The 16170-nt window shown below is 43.1% G+C and overlaps 1 protein-coding gene and 1 non-coding gene across 2 annotated transcripts in view; both read left to right on the top strand.

Annotated features, from left to right (window-relative positions):
- LOC103188906 (dynein axonemal heavy chain 3-like) overlaps positions 1-16170 on the top strand; it is a 135357-nt gene that overhangs the window by 47978 nt on the left and 71209 nt on the right. The window contains exons 15-23 of the mRNA XM_042335009.1: positions 567-771; positions 3087-3290; positions 4781-4911; positions 6342-6537; positions 7389-7583; positions 8515-8703; positions 13192-13422; positions 13531-13629; positions 15615-15754. Coding sequence (XP_042190943.1) covers positions 567-771; positions 3087-3290; positions 4781-4911; positions 6342-6537; positions 7389-7583; positions 8515-8703; positions 13192-13422; positions 13531-13629; positions 15615-15754 — 1590 coding nt within the window. The remainder of the gene's footprint in view (positions 1-566; positions 772-3086; positions 3291-4780; positions 4912-6341; positions 6538-7388; positions 7584-8514; positions 8704-13191; positions 13423-13530; positions 13630-15614; positions 15755-16170) is intronic.
- trnaa-agc lies at positions 8767-8839 on the top strand. Its single transcript has one exon. It is a non-coding gene; the product is annotated as a tRNA-Ala (tRNA).

Genomic DNA, 16170 nt, shown 5'->3' with positions numbered 1-16170 from the left:
GAAACACAGGTGCCCTCAGTTTATCTTCCCCTCGACAGAGAGGCAGTGAATTTCAGCGTTCCCTGAGGGTAAGTGTGTTACAGGGCTCGCCCTGGCTGATATGATAACTGAGACTGCTGTGTCAGGCGCATCGAGCCGGCAGCCAGCCAAGAAGCCAGAGATATCTAACGCTGGATCCCAGCAGCGTAAATGAAACCACTGGACAAGTGTGTCCTCGACACAGAATTATTGAAAGTTAGGGTTTGTTGCTGGCTTTTGTATTGTTGATGTCACACCTGCAGAAATAATAATAGTAATAATAATAATAATAATAACAATGCTACAGGACTCCAAATACCTGAGTAGCATTTCCTTTGTTGCCAAGAAGTGAAATATATCTGTAAATGCTCCGAGACTCTGCCCTACATGAAGGGTGCTATATAAATGCAAGTTGTTGTTGTCGTCTGTTTGTTGTCCTTGCTGAAGGAAGAAGTGGGTGGTGGGTCATTATTTGGGGAGGGGGAGTTTGTGTTTGTTGATGATTGTACCTCCCTGATTTTTATGTATATTTTCTTGGCTTCTGACAGATACTGCTCGGTTTATGAACCGTACAGATATCTGCTGACCCCAGATACTGGCAATAAAATTGAGGTCTTTATCAACAAAGAGTTGAACCTCAGCACTTACAGCAAAGAGATTGAGAGACTGAGGGGCATGGCTACAGAACTGGCCTCGTTCCCTGTCCATGTCCCATTGGAGCTCCTACTGCTTGATTGTTCCCAGGTAAACCAGGTACGTCTGTGAGTTCTCCTCGAACAAAGTCTTACAACAACAACAAATGACATTTACACAGAGCTTTTCATGTCGGGAGGACGTCCCAATTCGCTGGACAGTCAGGGATTTGGACCCGAGCTGGGGGTTTGGATCAGGAGGGGTGGAGGGCAGGGAGGGTGGTTGGGGGAGGGTGGTTGGAGGCACAATTGAAGAGGAGGTTCTTGAGACGTGCCTTGAACAAGGCAAGGGAGGGGGTGAGGTGAAGGGACTTGGATAGATTTCCAAAGGATGGGGGCAGATAGGCTGAAGGTCCAACCGTTGATGGTGGGACAGGCCGGGCGGGAAATGTGGAGCAGGCTGGAGCCTGCTGAGCGGAGGGGGTGGAGTGGTCGGTGTGGGGTTAGCAGGTCACAGGGGTAGGAACATGTGAAACTTCATCGATCACCTTTTAAAAATCAAAGTAAATTATATCCACAAGATACTCATCACACACGTCCTCAGACAATTCTGGTCGATCTGTAAGGGATGACCTATTCTAAATCCACATTGACTACTTGTGGTATCTGTGAACTACAGATACACATTGATCGCATCATGGAGTCCTGTAGCTCAGTGGTTAGAGCATTCGCCCCGCAAGCGAGAGGACCTGGGTTTGATTCCCGGGCACAGCAAAATGTTGGGCAAGTTTCCTTACTCCACACACCACTGTTTACCAGCAGTCAGTAGCAAATCGGTTGTTAGTTGATTGGCGGATCGCTTTTCCGGGGGGAACAATTCTTTTTATTAAAAAAATAATAATTTGGTCATTCAATCCACAGCCATTTGTAGGACACTGCTGTGTGCAATTACAGTCACTCCACTTTACAGTATATTCTGCGAAGCGCTTAAAGATGTCTCGAAGGCATGATAAGGTGCTATATCAAATACAAAGATTATTGTTATTATGGTTCATTTATAAAATTTGTGGGGGGAAAAGGGGCATAAAATACTTGGGTTAAGGGCCTTGGTTTGGCCTATCAAATATTAATAATTCTATAAATTGCATGATTTTATATCTTAAAGGGGATCAATCATTTTGGAATGAATCCCTAATCTAGCCCGTTCATGATCTGGCGGGGGATTTTGTGGGAAGATTAATGAGATCTGTAAATTAAACTAGAAGTGTCATTACCCACAGAGAGGATGCTGATATCCCCTGACCTTTCGTTAATGGTAACTGACTGTTTCACTGGGCTCAACTGTACAGACCCCACTCCTTGCTGGATGGCTTCCAGACAACACAACACTCTACACTCGCCCTTCCATTCACAGAATCACAACACAATTTTAATGTTAATATTTTTTCAGGGTCTGGATTGATGTCACAGAACTTTAATATAGATCACCTGAGAGGGCAAAACTGGCCAGGATTATTCTCTCAAAGCATTACATCTCTTCACACTCCCTTCAAAATAGTACAACTACTTGCACATATCTAGCGCTCCCCACACAGAGCAGCGTCTCAGAGCTTAACAGTGGCGGAGCCTGACTCTGAGCCGGGGTGTGGGGTGGGGGGGCTGGGGGGGAGGTGGCCGTGAGCACGGTCGAAAACAAAGGTTTTCAGGCGGGACTTAAAAAGGGGGAAAGAGGGGGCAAGGCAGAGGGATTGAGGGAGTGTTCCAGAGTTTTGGGGCGTAGTGGCTGAAAGCGCGACCTAAAATAATAATAATAATAATAATTTGGTCACTTCAATCCACGACTGTTTGGACGCTGTTGTGCGCAATTGCCTGCCACGTTTCGCCCACAAAATATATAGTCAATTCACTTTACAGTATATTCTGTGAAGCGCTTTGAGACTTCTGGAAGACATGGTAAGGGGTTATATCAAATGCAAGGATTATTATCATCATTATTATTATGTAGAACACTTGAGAGAGAAAAACTATGAAGAATTGCTCCCACAAAGCTCCCACAAAGCTCTCACAAAGCTCTCACGTAGCATACGTAGCCTAATCCAGGCTTGAATTACAGCAATTGTGTTCGTAATGTGCATGATTTGGTCCTGAATCCATCTTGTCACTCCTCAGAAAGCAATGAGAGATAATAAGTAGCATTCACCTGATTATCCTCCTGCTCTGAGACAGTGACAGTGCTTGTCTCCCTGATAACGGTGAGGGAGGGAGGGAGGGAGGGATGAAGGAATAGCTGCCAGCTTGTGGAGTCTAAACCTGACATGAGCTGTTTGTGTGGAGAGATCAGGACGAGCTGACACGGTGACAAGCAGAAGAAAAGGCGTCAGGTTTATCTCCTGGGTGGGGTTTCTGAGAGTGTATTATAATCCGACCCCTTCACAGTGGCTGATGGATCAAGCTCGACACTTAGCGAATGTCGTAATCAGCAAAGTTGTGAGCGTGTCCGCGAAGTTTAATCAGAGGATTTGCCAGCGTTATGAGGGCATTGTGACAAAGATCACCAGCATCGCAGGCTCCACACAGAAACTGGTGGAAATGCAAAGCTACGTGGACAAACTGAGGAGCCGTGAGTTACTGGAGCTGAAGGTAGGAGGGAGAAAAGCTGTACCATTCCTGACTTGATGAATGTTTTGATTGCTCGTCCGTCTGTCTGTCCGCTCTTTACTCAGACATTGATGGATGTTTACGCTGGAGCGACACAGAATGAGGTGCAAATTGTCTGTATCTGCTCTTAAACCTTTGCCGTTGTCAGTCTGTGCCGAGCGGAGAGAAAGAGAGAGAGAGGGAGAGAGAGGAACCACAAAGCTGCCTCTCAGCTTGAATTAAAAACAAGTGTGCGCTTTTTCCAAGCAAATTACAAAATGTGTGAAAATGCAAAGCCATCTTGTACGTCACAAACATTTAATAATAATAATCCTTCCATTTGACACAGCGCCTTATCACGGTGTTGAGACGTCTCAAAGCGCTTCACGGAATGTACTGTAAAATTAATTGACTGTATATTTGGTGGGCGAAACATGGCAGCCAATTGTGCAGAGCGATTAATGAACTAATAATTAATTATTAATTGCAAATGTATTAATTAGTAATGAATGAATAATCATTCCCTTAAAAAAAATGCGGTTCACTCAATCCACGGCTGTGTGTGGGACGCTGCTGTGCGCAATTGGCTGCTGCGTTTCGCCCACAAAGTACACAGTGAATTCACTTTACAGTATATTCTGTGAAGCGCTTTGAGACGTCGACAACGTGATCAGGCGTTATAACAAATGCGAGGATTATTATTATTATTGAATGAATCTTCGTCTTTGTGTGTTACCTGGAGAATTCAAAAAATCTGTTGCCTTGTGATATTTGATTTTTGCATTTTGATTGGACATCTCTGGATTACTGAGCTCAAATGTCACATTGACATATTGTTAACGTGCAGTCACGGTGACTGTAGTGGCAACAGTGGTTGAAAGAGAAGCTCTCTGGCATATACAGTACTTGACAAAAAATGAGGATAAATGGGGGTAGCGTGGCTTGTGACAAGTGCAATTTTTTAATGTCTAGTTTTAATTTAACCATGAGACATGAGGCGGCCTTTTTATTACTGTCAGCAGGTGAGGAGGGCTGTCACACTGTGAGCATGAGGTGGAGCCTGTAGCTCAGTGGTTACAGCACTGGCCTTGCAAGCCGCAGGACCTGGGTTTGATTCCCGGGCAGAGCAAAACCATAGGCAAGTTTCCCTACTCCACACGCCTCTGTTTACCTAGAGGTGAGTAGGAACCCGGTTGTAAGTCGATCACTTTTCTGGGAGTAATAAATAATCAATAATAATCCTCGCATTTGATACTGCATCTTAATATGTCTTTGAGATGTCTCAAAGCATTTTACATAATATACTGTAAAGTGAATTAATCGGGTTCCTACTTACTGTGAGGTAAACAGGCGTGTGGAGTAAGGAATCTTGCCTAACGTTTCTCCCTGTTCCGGAATCAAACCCAGGTCCTTTCGCTCGTGAGACGAAGGCTCTAATCACTGAGCCACAGGACTCCACTTTGTGGCTGAATCTGGTTAATTTCTCTCTTCAGGAGAAGCTGGAGGCAGCGGCTGAGAACCTAGTTTTCCTCATGCACCATTCTCTGCTCTCCAAGGAAGACATCCTTCTGAATGGCAAAACCTTTTCCTGGCCGGAGAGAATTGGCCCTATACTTAGAAACAGGTAACCATTCTGTCCAGCACACCCATTCCCAATTCAGCCACTACGCCCTGAAACTCTGTCACTCCCTCCCTCCCTCTGCCTGACCCCCTCCTTCCCCATCTTCAGGTCATGCCTGAAGACCTTCCTCTTCGATCGTGGCTACAGTCACTTCCCACCCCACCCCAGCTCGGAGTCGTGCTCTGGGATGCTGCCCTGTGTGAGGGGTGCTGTGTAAATACAAGTTGTTGTTGTTCTTCCTCTTTCCCTCATTTCAGAAAAATGCCTTAGAACATAACTCTTCTGCTTTTGCCTTTGGTTGCTATCTATAAATGATTTATTTCCCTGCTCAGTGTGATTTCCGCTGTATGTACCTGGCATTTTGTGATGGTCTTTACATGAAAGACGTTATATAAATGCAAGTTGCTAAAAGAGTAATAATCCCTTCAAAAAAAATAATAATTTTGTCACTCATACCACGACTGTGTGTGGAACACTGCTGTGCGCAATTGGCTGCCATGTTTCGCTCACAAAATGTAGTCACTACACCTTACAGTGTATTTCTGTGAAGTGTTTTGTGGCGTCTCAAAGACGTGATCAGATGCTATATCAACAAGCAAGGATTATTATTCTAAACTGAGAATTGTCACTGACATCAGCCTTTGTATAGTTTAAAATATCCGAAAGCAGAGTAGGAAACGTGGCCAGGATATGGAGCAAAAGTGGCTGATACTTATGAGGATTATCTTAGAAAATATGTAGAAATGAGTTTGGTATTAGCACTACATAAGATAAAGCAGAGAGGGAGAGCGAGAGGGAACATTACCCAAGTATAATGAAAGTGAGGTTTTCTGTTGTATGATGGTAATGTAGTGCAATAAATGTCCTCCAGATACCTAGAGATGTAGCAATTTTATTGCAGATTAAAGTCTGACCTTTTCGTAAAATGATTAACCCTTGTGAAATTAAAAGCTGAAATGAAACGATTCAGTCCAATTTAAATGCAAACATGGATAAGAGTGGCATATCATTTATCAGGAAAGAAATGTAAGTCACCCCCCACCTCACCCATTTCATGTGGAGACCTGTAACTCAGTGGTTAGAGGACTTGCCTCACGAGCGAGAAGGATCTGGGTTCAATTCCTGGGAAGGATGATAATTTGGGCAAATTTCTTTACCCCACACGCCTCTATTTACCTGCGGTAAGTAGGAGCCCAGTTGTTAGTCGATTGGCGGATCACTTTCCACGGGGGTAATAATCCCTTTAAAAATAATTAATAATTTGGTCACTCAACCCATGTCTGTGGGACACTGCTGTGCGCAATCGGCTGCTGTGTTTCGCCCACAAAATATACAGTCAATTTACTTTACAGTATATTCTGTGAAATGCTTTGAGACGCCTTGAAGACCTGATAAAGAGCTGTATTTTTATTATTATATTGTTATTATTTCAGTGAGATGCGGTTGCAGAGAGAGCATGATTTGGCAGCGTCCAAACTGGTTCAATGGCATAACGACTTTACCAGGCGCATCGCTGAGACTGCAGCCATTGTGAAGGAGTTTCAGAGGAAGGATCGCATGTCTGAAGCACAGCTATGTCTGGACAAACTGGAAGAGATTAACAAAATAATCGAGAACTTCCTTGAGGAGGTAGGCTGCCTTGGTATCTGCCTTTTCATCCTGTCACAGAATTGTTTGAGAAAGAGGACAAGTTTGGCAACCCTTAAAAATAATAAAACAAAGGCTTATATCAAATGCAAGGATTATTATTGTAGGACCAAAACTGAGGGTTAAATTTGAAATCCTAATTTCTTTGGTAGTTGATTCACTGTGCCTGTTATCCCTGGATAATCCCAAACTGAGTCAAGTGTTGCCTTTAGCTGATACCAGGCAGAGTGGGATTAGTGAAAGAGCCACTTAAAGCACATTGTGGAATGGAAATGGAAAGCCCTTTTGATTCAATATACAGAAGTACCCAATGTATTTTCTTTATAAATCTGGTTTCAACTGAATACATTGGCCATTTTTAATATCTATTTCAGATCTGTGTGTTCAACAGATAAATAATACAGTGTAAGATTCCTGTACACTGAGTACATATTAATTGTTCATCGATTGGCAGATTGCGTTTCTGAAGGGTAATAATCTCATCAAAAAATAATAATAGTAATTTGCTCACTCAACCCACGACTGTTTGTGGGATACTGCTGTGCGCAATTGGCTGCCATGTTTTGCCACAAAATACACAGTCACAACACTTTACAGTTTATTTGTGAAGCGCTTTGAGATGTCCCGAAGATGTGATAAAGCGTTGAATCAAATGCCAGGATTATTATTACATAATTTCTCTATACATGGAACAAAGACCAAGTTAATGCTAAACGTATGGTGGTGTATTTTAGTGCTGTTTTCGGTTTATTTATTATAAATTATTATTATTTATTATAAATTTATTATTATAAATTGTTAATATCAACCAATTTTCCATTATCTTCACTCAGAAAGCCCTGATCAACCGTGAAGAGGTGCTGTTGGAGACAGGATACATCAGCCCTTACCCCCAAATCCAGAACATTATCAACAGTAAGGAGCCCTTCGACAGACTGTGGAAAACTGCTGTGCAGTTCAACACACACTATGACAAGTGGCTAAACGGCTCTCTGTTGCAAGTCAACGCAGAAGAGGTTGAACGAGAGGTTAGGAACAAGCATTCTTTCTTAACAGACGGCACTGGGAACGCTCAGCAGCATCTATGGAGAGAGGAAAGTGAGTTAATGTCTCAGGTCGTTGCCCTTTCATCAGAACTGAAACGTTAACTCACTTTCCTCTCTCTATAGATGCTGCCTGACCTGCTGAGTGTGCCCGGCCACTTCGGTTTTTATTTCAGATTTCCAGCATCTGCAGTATTTTGCCTTTTGTTTTTTCTTCCTCTGTTAATGTAAGGTTCCAGGGTGTAGCAATGCACATTCTGCCTTGACTGATTCTATCATGGAAAAATATATTGCTTCCATGTACAATACACACTTAAGGAGTCTTGTAGTGTAGTGTAGTGGTTAGAACACTTGCTCACAAGTTTCCTTACTCCACACGTCTCCGTTCACCTAGCATCAGTAGGAACCTGCTTGTTAGTCGATTGACGGATCACTTTTCAAGGGGTGAAAATAATCCCTTCAAAAAATAATAATTTGGTCATTCAATCCACGGCTGTGTGTGGGACGCTGCGTCGCGCAATTGGCTGCTGCGTTTCACATACAAAGTATACAGTCAATTCACTTTACAGCGTATCCTGTGAAGCGCTTTGGGACGTCTCAAAGATCTTATAAGGCACTGTATCAAATGCCAAGGTTATTATTACTAAACTGCCACCCACTTTCAATTTTAATCGAAAACGTTTCAGATAACATCAGGTCTCAAACTGTGCGCGAGAGTCGAGTTCTCGGGAAGACAAAATCTGAAATGGCATCTGGATGGATAATGGCTTGTGTGAGAGTGGAATCAATTCTGGTTAATATTCCACTTATTATAAGCGCTGAAAACTGCAGTCAGTCAAGGGTAAAATTGATCAGTTAATCCCCGGCATCTAATCATAAAGACACATCCATTTCTGCTGTAACGTTTTCTCATCAGGTGCAGAATATATGGAAGACGAGTTACAAACTTACGAAGGTTTTCAATCACCCGGACTTGCTCGGGCCCCTGAGAGTGGCCGCCACAATCAAAACTAAACTGGAGAAGTTCAAAATCAACTTGCCGCTCATCAATGCCCTGTGCACCCCCGGGGTTAAACCCCGGCACTGGAGCCAGATGAGCCAAAAGGTATTCTACGCTAATTCTATCTGAAATAATGAAATGTTGCCCAAATAGTGTGATAACTCCTGGATTCCTGTAGCTCAGTGGTTAGAGCACTCACCCAGCAAGTGAGAGGACCTGGGTTTGATTCCCGGGTGGGACAGGTCAGGATGAAATGTTAGGCAAGTTTCCTTACTCCACACATACACACGCCTCTGTTTACCAGCAGTCAGTAGGAACCCGGTTATTAGTCGATTGGTGGATTGCTTTTCCGGGGGTAATAGTCCCTTCAAAAAAATAATAATAATTTGGACACTCAATCCACGACTGTTTGTGGGTACGCTCTGTGCGCAATTGTGTTTTGCCCACAAAATACACAGTCAATTCACTTTACAGTATATTCTGTGAAGCCTTTGAAATGTCTTGAAGACCCGATAAAGCGCTATATCAAATGTAAGTATTATTGTTGTTATTATTATTATAGTGGAGTCTTGTAGCTCAGTGGTTAGAGCACTCGCTTTGCAAGTGAGAGACCTGAGTTCAATTCCAGGCAGAGGGCCAAACCTTGGGCAAGTTTCCTTACTCCACACAGAGCCTAATAATAATCCTCCAAAACCAAAAACAATAATAAATTGGTCATTTTCAATCTACGACTGTTTGTGGGACATTGCTGTGCGCAATTGGCTGCCGCGTTCGCCCACAAATATACAGTCAATTCACTTTACAGTGTGTTCTGTGAAGCGCTTTGGGACATCCTCCCGACGTGAAAAGCTCTATATCAAAATGCAAGGATTAATTAATTATTTATTATAAGTCTATTCATTTCTGGTAAGGAAAAGCCCACATTGGAGAAGTGTTAAGGAGAAGTCATCAAATCTCCGCACCTCAGCAAGAGAGGACTTTGCTGTCCAGCTTCAAGCTGCATATTATCCTGATCCAATTACGTACTGGTTCATTTTTTATGTAAGGTTCATTTCATACCAAATTAACCATTCACTGAACTGTGTATGTCCTCACGCTGTGTGGCCAGCAGTAAATACATAACTGTGATAGAGAAAAAAATGGGCAAAAATAAACAGCACCACATGATAGAGAGAGCTCCAAACTGGGAACCACCTCATTAACATTTCCATTCCCTTATCTTTTCAGTCAACTATTAACGTGCAGAAATCGCCTTTACCATAACTAGAATGTATAGTTTGCCAAGTCAGAGACCCAATGGAGATGGGGGTGGGGGGTGAGGGGTCAGGAGGAGGGAATGAATCCACTTCTCTTTCATCTTTTGCTTTCAAGAAGTACGTGTGGGGGGTGGTGGGGGGGAAGTTTGTGCAGATCAAAGGGAATGAAATATTTTGCACATAATTGTGGTCCACATCAAACATTTTCAATTGAGGTCTCCCTCCCTTGCCTGAGTGTACAGTGAAGCTTCAGCGAGACCTTCTCCCCACCTACTCCTTAATCTTCTCCCCATATTCTCCCCACCTACTCCTCACATGGTTACTGACCGAGGTGGTGAGAGCTACACAGAGAGATGTTGGTCTCACCAGTCTGTGCTACTGTTTCTGTTCCACCGCTCCTATTCCCCTCTGCTCCACCTCGCTATTCCCTGAGTGATTTGCTTCTCAGATTACTGAGGCTTGAAAATACTTTACTCCAAGCAAGTCAGCAAGTGGAACCTCCTGACCCAGTTTATATATATATCTACACTGTCCGTACTTTCAGGCTCATTCTGTTAATCTGAGCAGATTTAATACACATAGTCAGACATATCAGAATAAAAATCTTCAGGCTCCACAACATGTTGGCACCTTCCATCAGTTTTTAATTAAAATCTTCAGCCCTCGTGGGCCTAATCCTCATTGGGAACCTGCTGTGTTATCTTCCTCGGGATGTCTCCCCACTCATCTCTGTGCAATTCCCTTCACTGTTAACGTTACTGCCCAAATGTTCAGCTCACAAAGCACTGTATCTCTGCTCCTGCTCTTCCCCACATAACTGTGATAGACAGACAGACAGAAAGACAGGCAGACAATCACCTGGGAACCAGTCATTCTGATTTATCCTCGTGCTCATTCTACTCTGTGGCCTTAAACACACTGTGCAGAAACGTTCTGCTTGACTTTCATTGCTTCTGCGAGAAAAAAGTCAGATCCTCCATACAGTACCCTCCAACCCCACCCTCCCACTCTCCCACCCTCCAACTCTCCAACCCCACTCTCCCACCCTCCAACCCCACCCTCCCACTCTCCCACCCTCCAACTCTCCAACCCCACTCTCCCACCCTCCAACCCCACCCCCCACCCTCCCACCCTCCAACCCCACCCTCCCACTCTCCCACCCTCCAACCCCACCCTCCCACTCTCCAACCCTCCAACCCCACCCTCCCACTCTCCAACCCCACCCTCCCACTCTCCCACCCTCCAACCCCACCCTCCCACTCTCCAACCCCACCCTCCCCACCCTCCCACTCTCCCACCCTCCAACTCCACCCTCTCACTCTCCCACCCTCCAACCCCACCCTCTCACTCTCCCACCCTCCAACCCCACCCTCCCACCCTCCAACCCCACCCTCCCACTCTCCAACCCCACCCTCCCACTCTCCAACCCCACCCTCCCACCCTCCAACCCCACCCTCCCACTCTCCAACCCCACCCTCCCCACCCTCCCACTTTCCAACCCCACCCTCCCCACCCTCCCACTTTCCAACCCCACCGTCCCCACCCTCCCACTCTCCAACCCCAACCCTCCACCTTCCCACTCTCCCACCCTCCAACCCCACCCTCCCACTCTCCCACCCTCCAACCCCACCCTCCCACTCTCCCACCCTCCAACCCCACTCCCCACCCTCCAACCCCACCCTCCCACTCTCCCACTCTCCTAACTCCACCCTCCCCACCCTCCAAACTCACCCTCCCCACCCCCTCACTCTCTCACTCTCCTAACCCTACCCTCCCCACCTGCCTGGTTGGGTCAGTCCCATCATGAGAGCCATCAGATTTCTGTGCCTGAGTATGAAATGCTTTGTAAAGTTTCCAGCAACTCTTTCAAATCACACCATGTGCTGCAGTGATTGAACCCAAAGGAACATTCCACCTGTTGAATGCTTGAAAGTCATCTTAATAATAATACTGACAATAATCCTTGCATTTCATATTATCACGTCTTTGAGGCGTCTCAAAGCACTTCACAGAATATACTGTCAAGTGAATTGACTGTATATTTTGTGAGAGAAAAGGGCACATCCACCCGAATTGAACTCTGGATATAATTCAGCAATTAGCTCATCAGCAACAATTAAGTTATCATGGCTGTCAATATTTTGGCTGCTTTCCAAACTGTATTTTGTGCCGCCGCTGGCCCTCCCTCCCCACCTTCAACTCCCCTCTCCCTCTGGCTCGGCGTCAGACTCCGCCATTGTCAAGCGCTCTGGGAAGCTACGCTGTGTAAATGCAAGTCGTTGTGGTTTTGTGGGTGAAACATTATATACATGCAAGTTATTAAAAATCAGAAAGGGAGCAAGGGATGAGTGCTGTCATAACCAGAGACAGACACACTGACTGCTTCATAACGTGTACGGTTTCAACTGTTCCCAGTGCAGAATTCAGCCAAGTCATTGAGAATCTGGTGGGTAAGAAAGTGAACAATGGGGGGTATTGAGAATGAACTGAGGAGCTTTTCATGCCTGTGATCGTCAGTTAGTAACATGACACCACGGAATGGCGGAGGAACATCAGTCATAATCCTTTCAACAGCACAGGCTTTCCACATTTAAACAGGTCATGATTAGAATGTCAACTTTTTCTTATTGCTGACCCTCTTGCACCTTGTAACTGGTAACAAGATTGGGGAGAGTGAGCGAGAGTGCTCAGTGATTAGAGCCCTCACCTCACAAGCAAGAGATCTGGGTGTGATTCCCGGGAAGGGCAAAATGATGGGCAAGTTTCCTTACTCCACATACACACACCTATTTACCAGCAGTCAGTAGGAACCCGGTTGTTATTTGATTGGCAGATCACTTTCCGGGTGGTAATGATTTCTTTTAAAAAATGTGGTCACTCAATCCATGACTGTTTGTGGAACGCTGCTGTACGCAATCAGTTGCACCCACAAAACACACAGTCAATTCACTTTCCAGTGGATCCTGTGAAGAACTTTGAGACGTCTCGAAGATGAGATAAGGGGCTCTATCAAATGGAAGGATTATTATTATCATTATTATTTTCTTTCCTGTAATAGAAAACACTAGACTCTCTGGGTTACAAAAAAACAATAGAGACATGTTAGCAAATCTTACTTTAATGTTTCAAACAATCTAAAAGTACCGCTGTAATACGCTTTCAAAAAAATACAACAAACAACATGATCTTGTGATCTTTTCTTTGTACATTAAATCACTGCTTTGTACCAAATCTATCCTGTAGCCGCAGAAAAGAATTTCTGTGAAAACGGCGGCTGGATATTTAAAATGATAATATATTTATTTATTATGAAGGAGTTTTTTTGTCTGGTTTCTAGGTGGGATTCAACATCACTCCCCAGGAAAGCACGTCACTCATGGAAGTCCTGCAGTTGGGCCTTGAGAAGCACTTGGAGGAATTAAGCCAAATTAGCTCCCAAGCCAGCAAACAGTACGCACTGGAAAAGGCCCTGGGCAAGATGGAGAGAGACTGGCAACGTGTGAACTTTACATTCGTCCTTTACAAGGACACTGGCATCAGTGTGCTCACAGCGCTTGATGATATTCAGGTGCAGTATGTATGAGGAAAAATATGTTTCAATCATTAACCAGTGCAAGATCACCTGTGCTTTTCAGTCACAGCTGGAATCCACGCCTCTAATCTATTTCTCGTTTAGGTTTTACTTGAAGATCACATTGTGAAAACTAACACCATGAAAGGTTCTCCGTTTATTGAACCCTTCGAGAAAGAAATCTCAGCCTGGGAGGCCAAGCTGGTATGTTGGTTTTGGAGAGGAGGCTCCGGCTGAATTTAATTAAGTGTCGAGATTTTGGTTCCATCCCACGGCTTAGTCAATGGTTTTATTTTGCTATCTCTCGCAGTTCATGCTTTGGAAAGTTTCATTCAATGCAAACTTCTTCAAAGTTGAGTGCTAATGCTTCAGTCAGCCGGTGTTGTGGGGAGAAAGTGGGGGTGGGGGGGGCAATGAAACACAAACTGTTAAATCAAAGCTGCTTTAGTTTTATATCCCGAGAGGCTGAACTACATTGACACAGTCAGTCGCTCAGCAAGGCAGGGAGTCAGCCAAGTGAGACCCACTGAGAAGCCACTTGGCTCACACTTCACTCTGATCCCTGAGCTGGAACACAGGGAACAATGCTGGTTGTTGGTTGTGCGAAGGAGTTCCTTTCCCAGAATGTTTCACTACAAACCAGCTTGTGAACTGCCTAAGGAGCCTTCACAACTTATCTATCTATCTATCTATCTATCTATCTATCTATCTATCTATCTATCTATCTATCTATCTATCTATCTATCTATCTATCTATCTATCTATCTATCTATCTATCTATCTATCTATCTATCTATCTATCTATCTATCTATCTATCTATCTATCTATCTATCTATCTATCTATCTATCTATCTATCTATCTATCTATCTATCTATCTATCTATCTATCTATCTATCTATCTATCTATCTATCTATCTATCTATCTATCTATCTATCTATCTATCTATCTATCTATCTATCTATCTATCTATCTATCTATCTATCTATCTATCTATCTATCTATCTATCTATCTATCTATCTATCTATCTATCTATCTATCTATCTATCTATCTATCTATCTATCTATCTATCTATCTATCTATCTATCTATCTATCTATCTATCTATCTATCTATCTATCTATCTATCTATCTATCTATCTATCTATCTATATCTATCTATCTATCTATCTATCTATCTATCTATCTATCTATCTATCTATCTATCTATCTATCTATCTATCTATCTATCTATCTATCTATCTATCTATCTCTATCTATCTATCTATCTATCTTCTATCTATCTATCTATCTATCTATCTATATCTATCTATCTATCTATCTATCTATCTATCTATCTATCTATCTATCTATCTATCTATCTATCTATCTATCTATCTATCTATCTATCTATCTATCTATCTATCTATCTATCTATCTATCTATCTATCTATCTATCTATCTATCTATCTATCTATCTATCTATCTATCTATCTATCTATCTATCTATCTATCTATCTATCATCTATCTATCTATCTATCTATCTATCTATCTATCTATCTATCTATCTATCTATCTATCTATCTATCTATCTATTATCTATCTATCTATCTATCTATCTATCTATCTATCTATCTATCTATCTATCTATCTATCTATCTATCTATCTATCTATCTATCTATCTATCTATCTATCTATCTATCTATCTATCTATCTATCTATCTATCTATCTATCTATCTATCTATCTATCTATCTATCTAGTCTTATCTATCTAATTTGTACCAAAAGACTTGATGGCCCTCATTATACAGTATTTGTGGAATCCTGTAGCTCAGTGGTTAGAGCCCTCGCCTCACAAGCGAGAGACCTGGGTTTGATTCCCGGGTAGGACGAAATGTGGGGCGAGTTTCCTTACTCCACACACACACATCCACGCCTTTGTTTACCAGCAGTCAGTAGGAACCTGGTTGTTAGTTGAGTGGCGGATCGCTTTCTGGGGGTAATAATCTCTTTAAAAAATGTGGTCACTTAATCCATGTCTGTTTGTGGGACGCTGCTGTGCACAATTGACTGCTGCATTTTGCCCACAAAATATACAGTCACTGAACTTTTTCAATGTATCCTGTGAAGCGCTTTGAGATGCCTCAAAGATGTGATAAGGCGCTATATCAAATGTGAGGATTATTATTATTACTTCTTCCCACAGTGGCTGACACACAACATCCTGGAATCCTGGCTGAGGGTACAGATGGCCTGGCTGTACCTGGAGCCGATATTCGGGTCTGAGGACATTCGCAACCAGATCCCAGTGGAGGGGAAGATGTTCGAGGTGGTTGACAGGAACTGGTAAAGCTTTCTTTTTATAGTAAATAGACACCAAGTTTGGATTGATTTGGGGAGGGAAAGAAAGACAATAATCTCTGTTATTTGTATTCCAGTCTATGAGGGAGCGTGTATGGGTGTAACATAGTAATATTAATTCATTAAACACAAGTGTTATTATTATGGTACTGTAAGATATTCAGTTTCATTTGTCTCTCTTCCTACCTGCAGTCCAATGTTTTATGTGGCTTCAATTTAATTGTTCTGCAAACTGGATTCCTCAAAAATAACTGCATTAATTCAACTAAAACTCAAATTGAATAACATAGACTTTCTTTGACAATTTGTAACCAGTGAAACAAGAACACATGACATTTACACGGCGTCTTTCACATCGGGAGGAAGTCCCAAAGCGCTGGACAGTCAGGGATTTGGACCCG

The sequence above is a fragment of the Callorhinchus milii genome, unplaced genomic scaffold, assembly GCF_018977255.1.
Source record: "Callorhinchus milii isolate IMCB2004 unplaced genomic scaffold, IMCB_Cmil_1.0 Scaffold5, whole genome shotgun sequence".
NCBI classification, from domain to species: Eukaryota; Metazoa; Chordata; class Chondrichthyes; order Chimaeriformes; family Callorhinchidae; genus Callorhinchus; species Callorhinchus milii.
The sequence above is the reverse complement of the archived record's forward strand: the minus strand, read 5'-3'. Positions and strand labels throughout refer to the sequence as shown.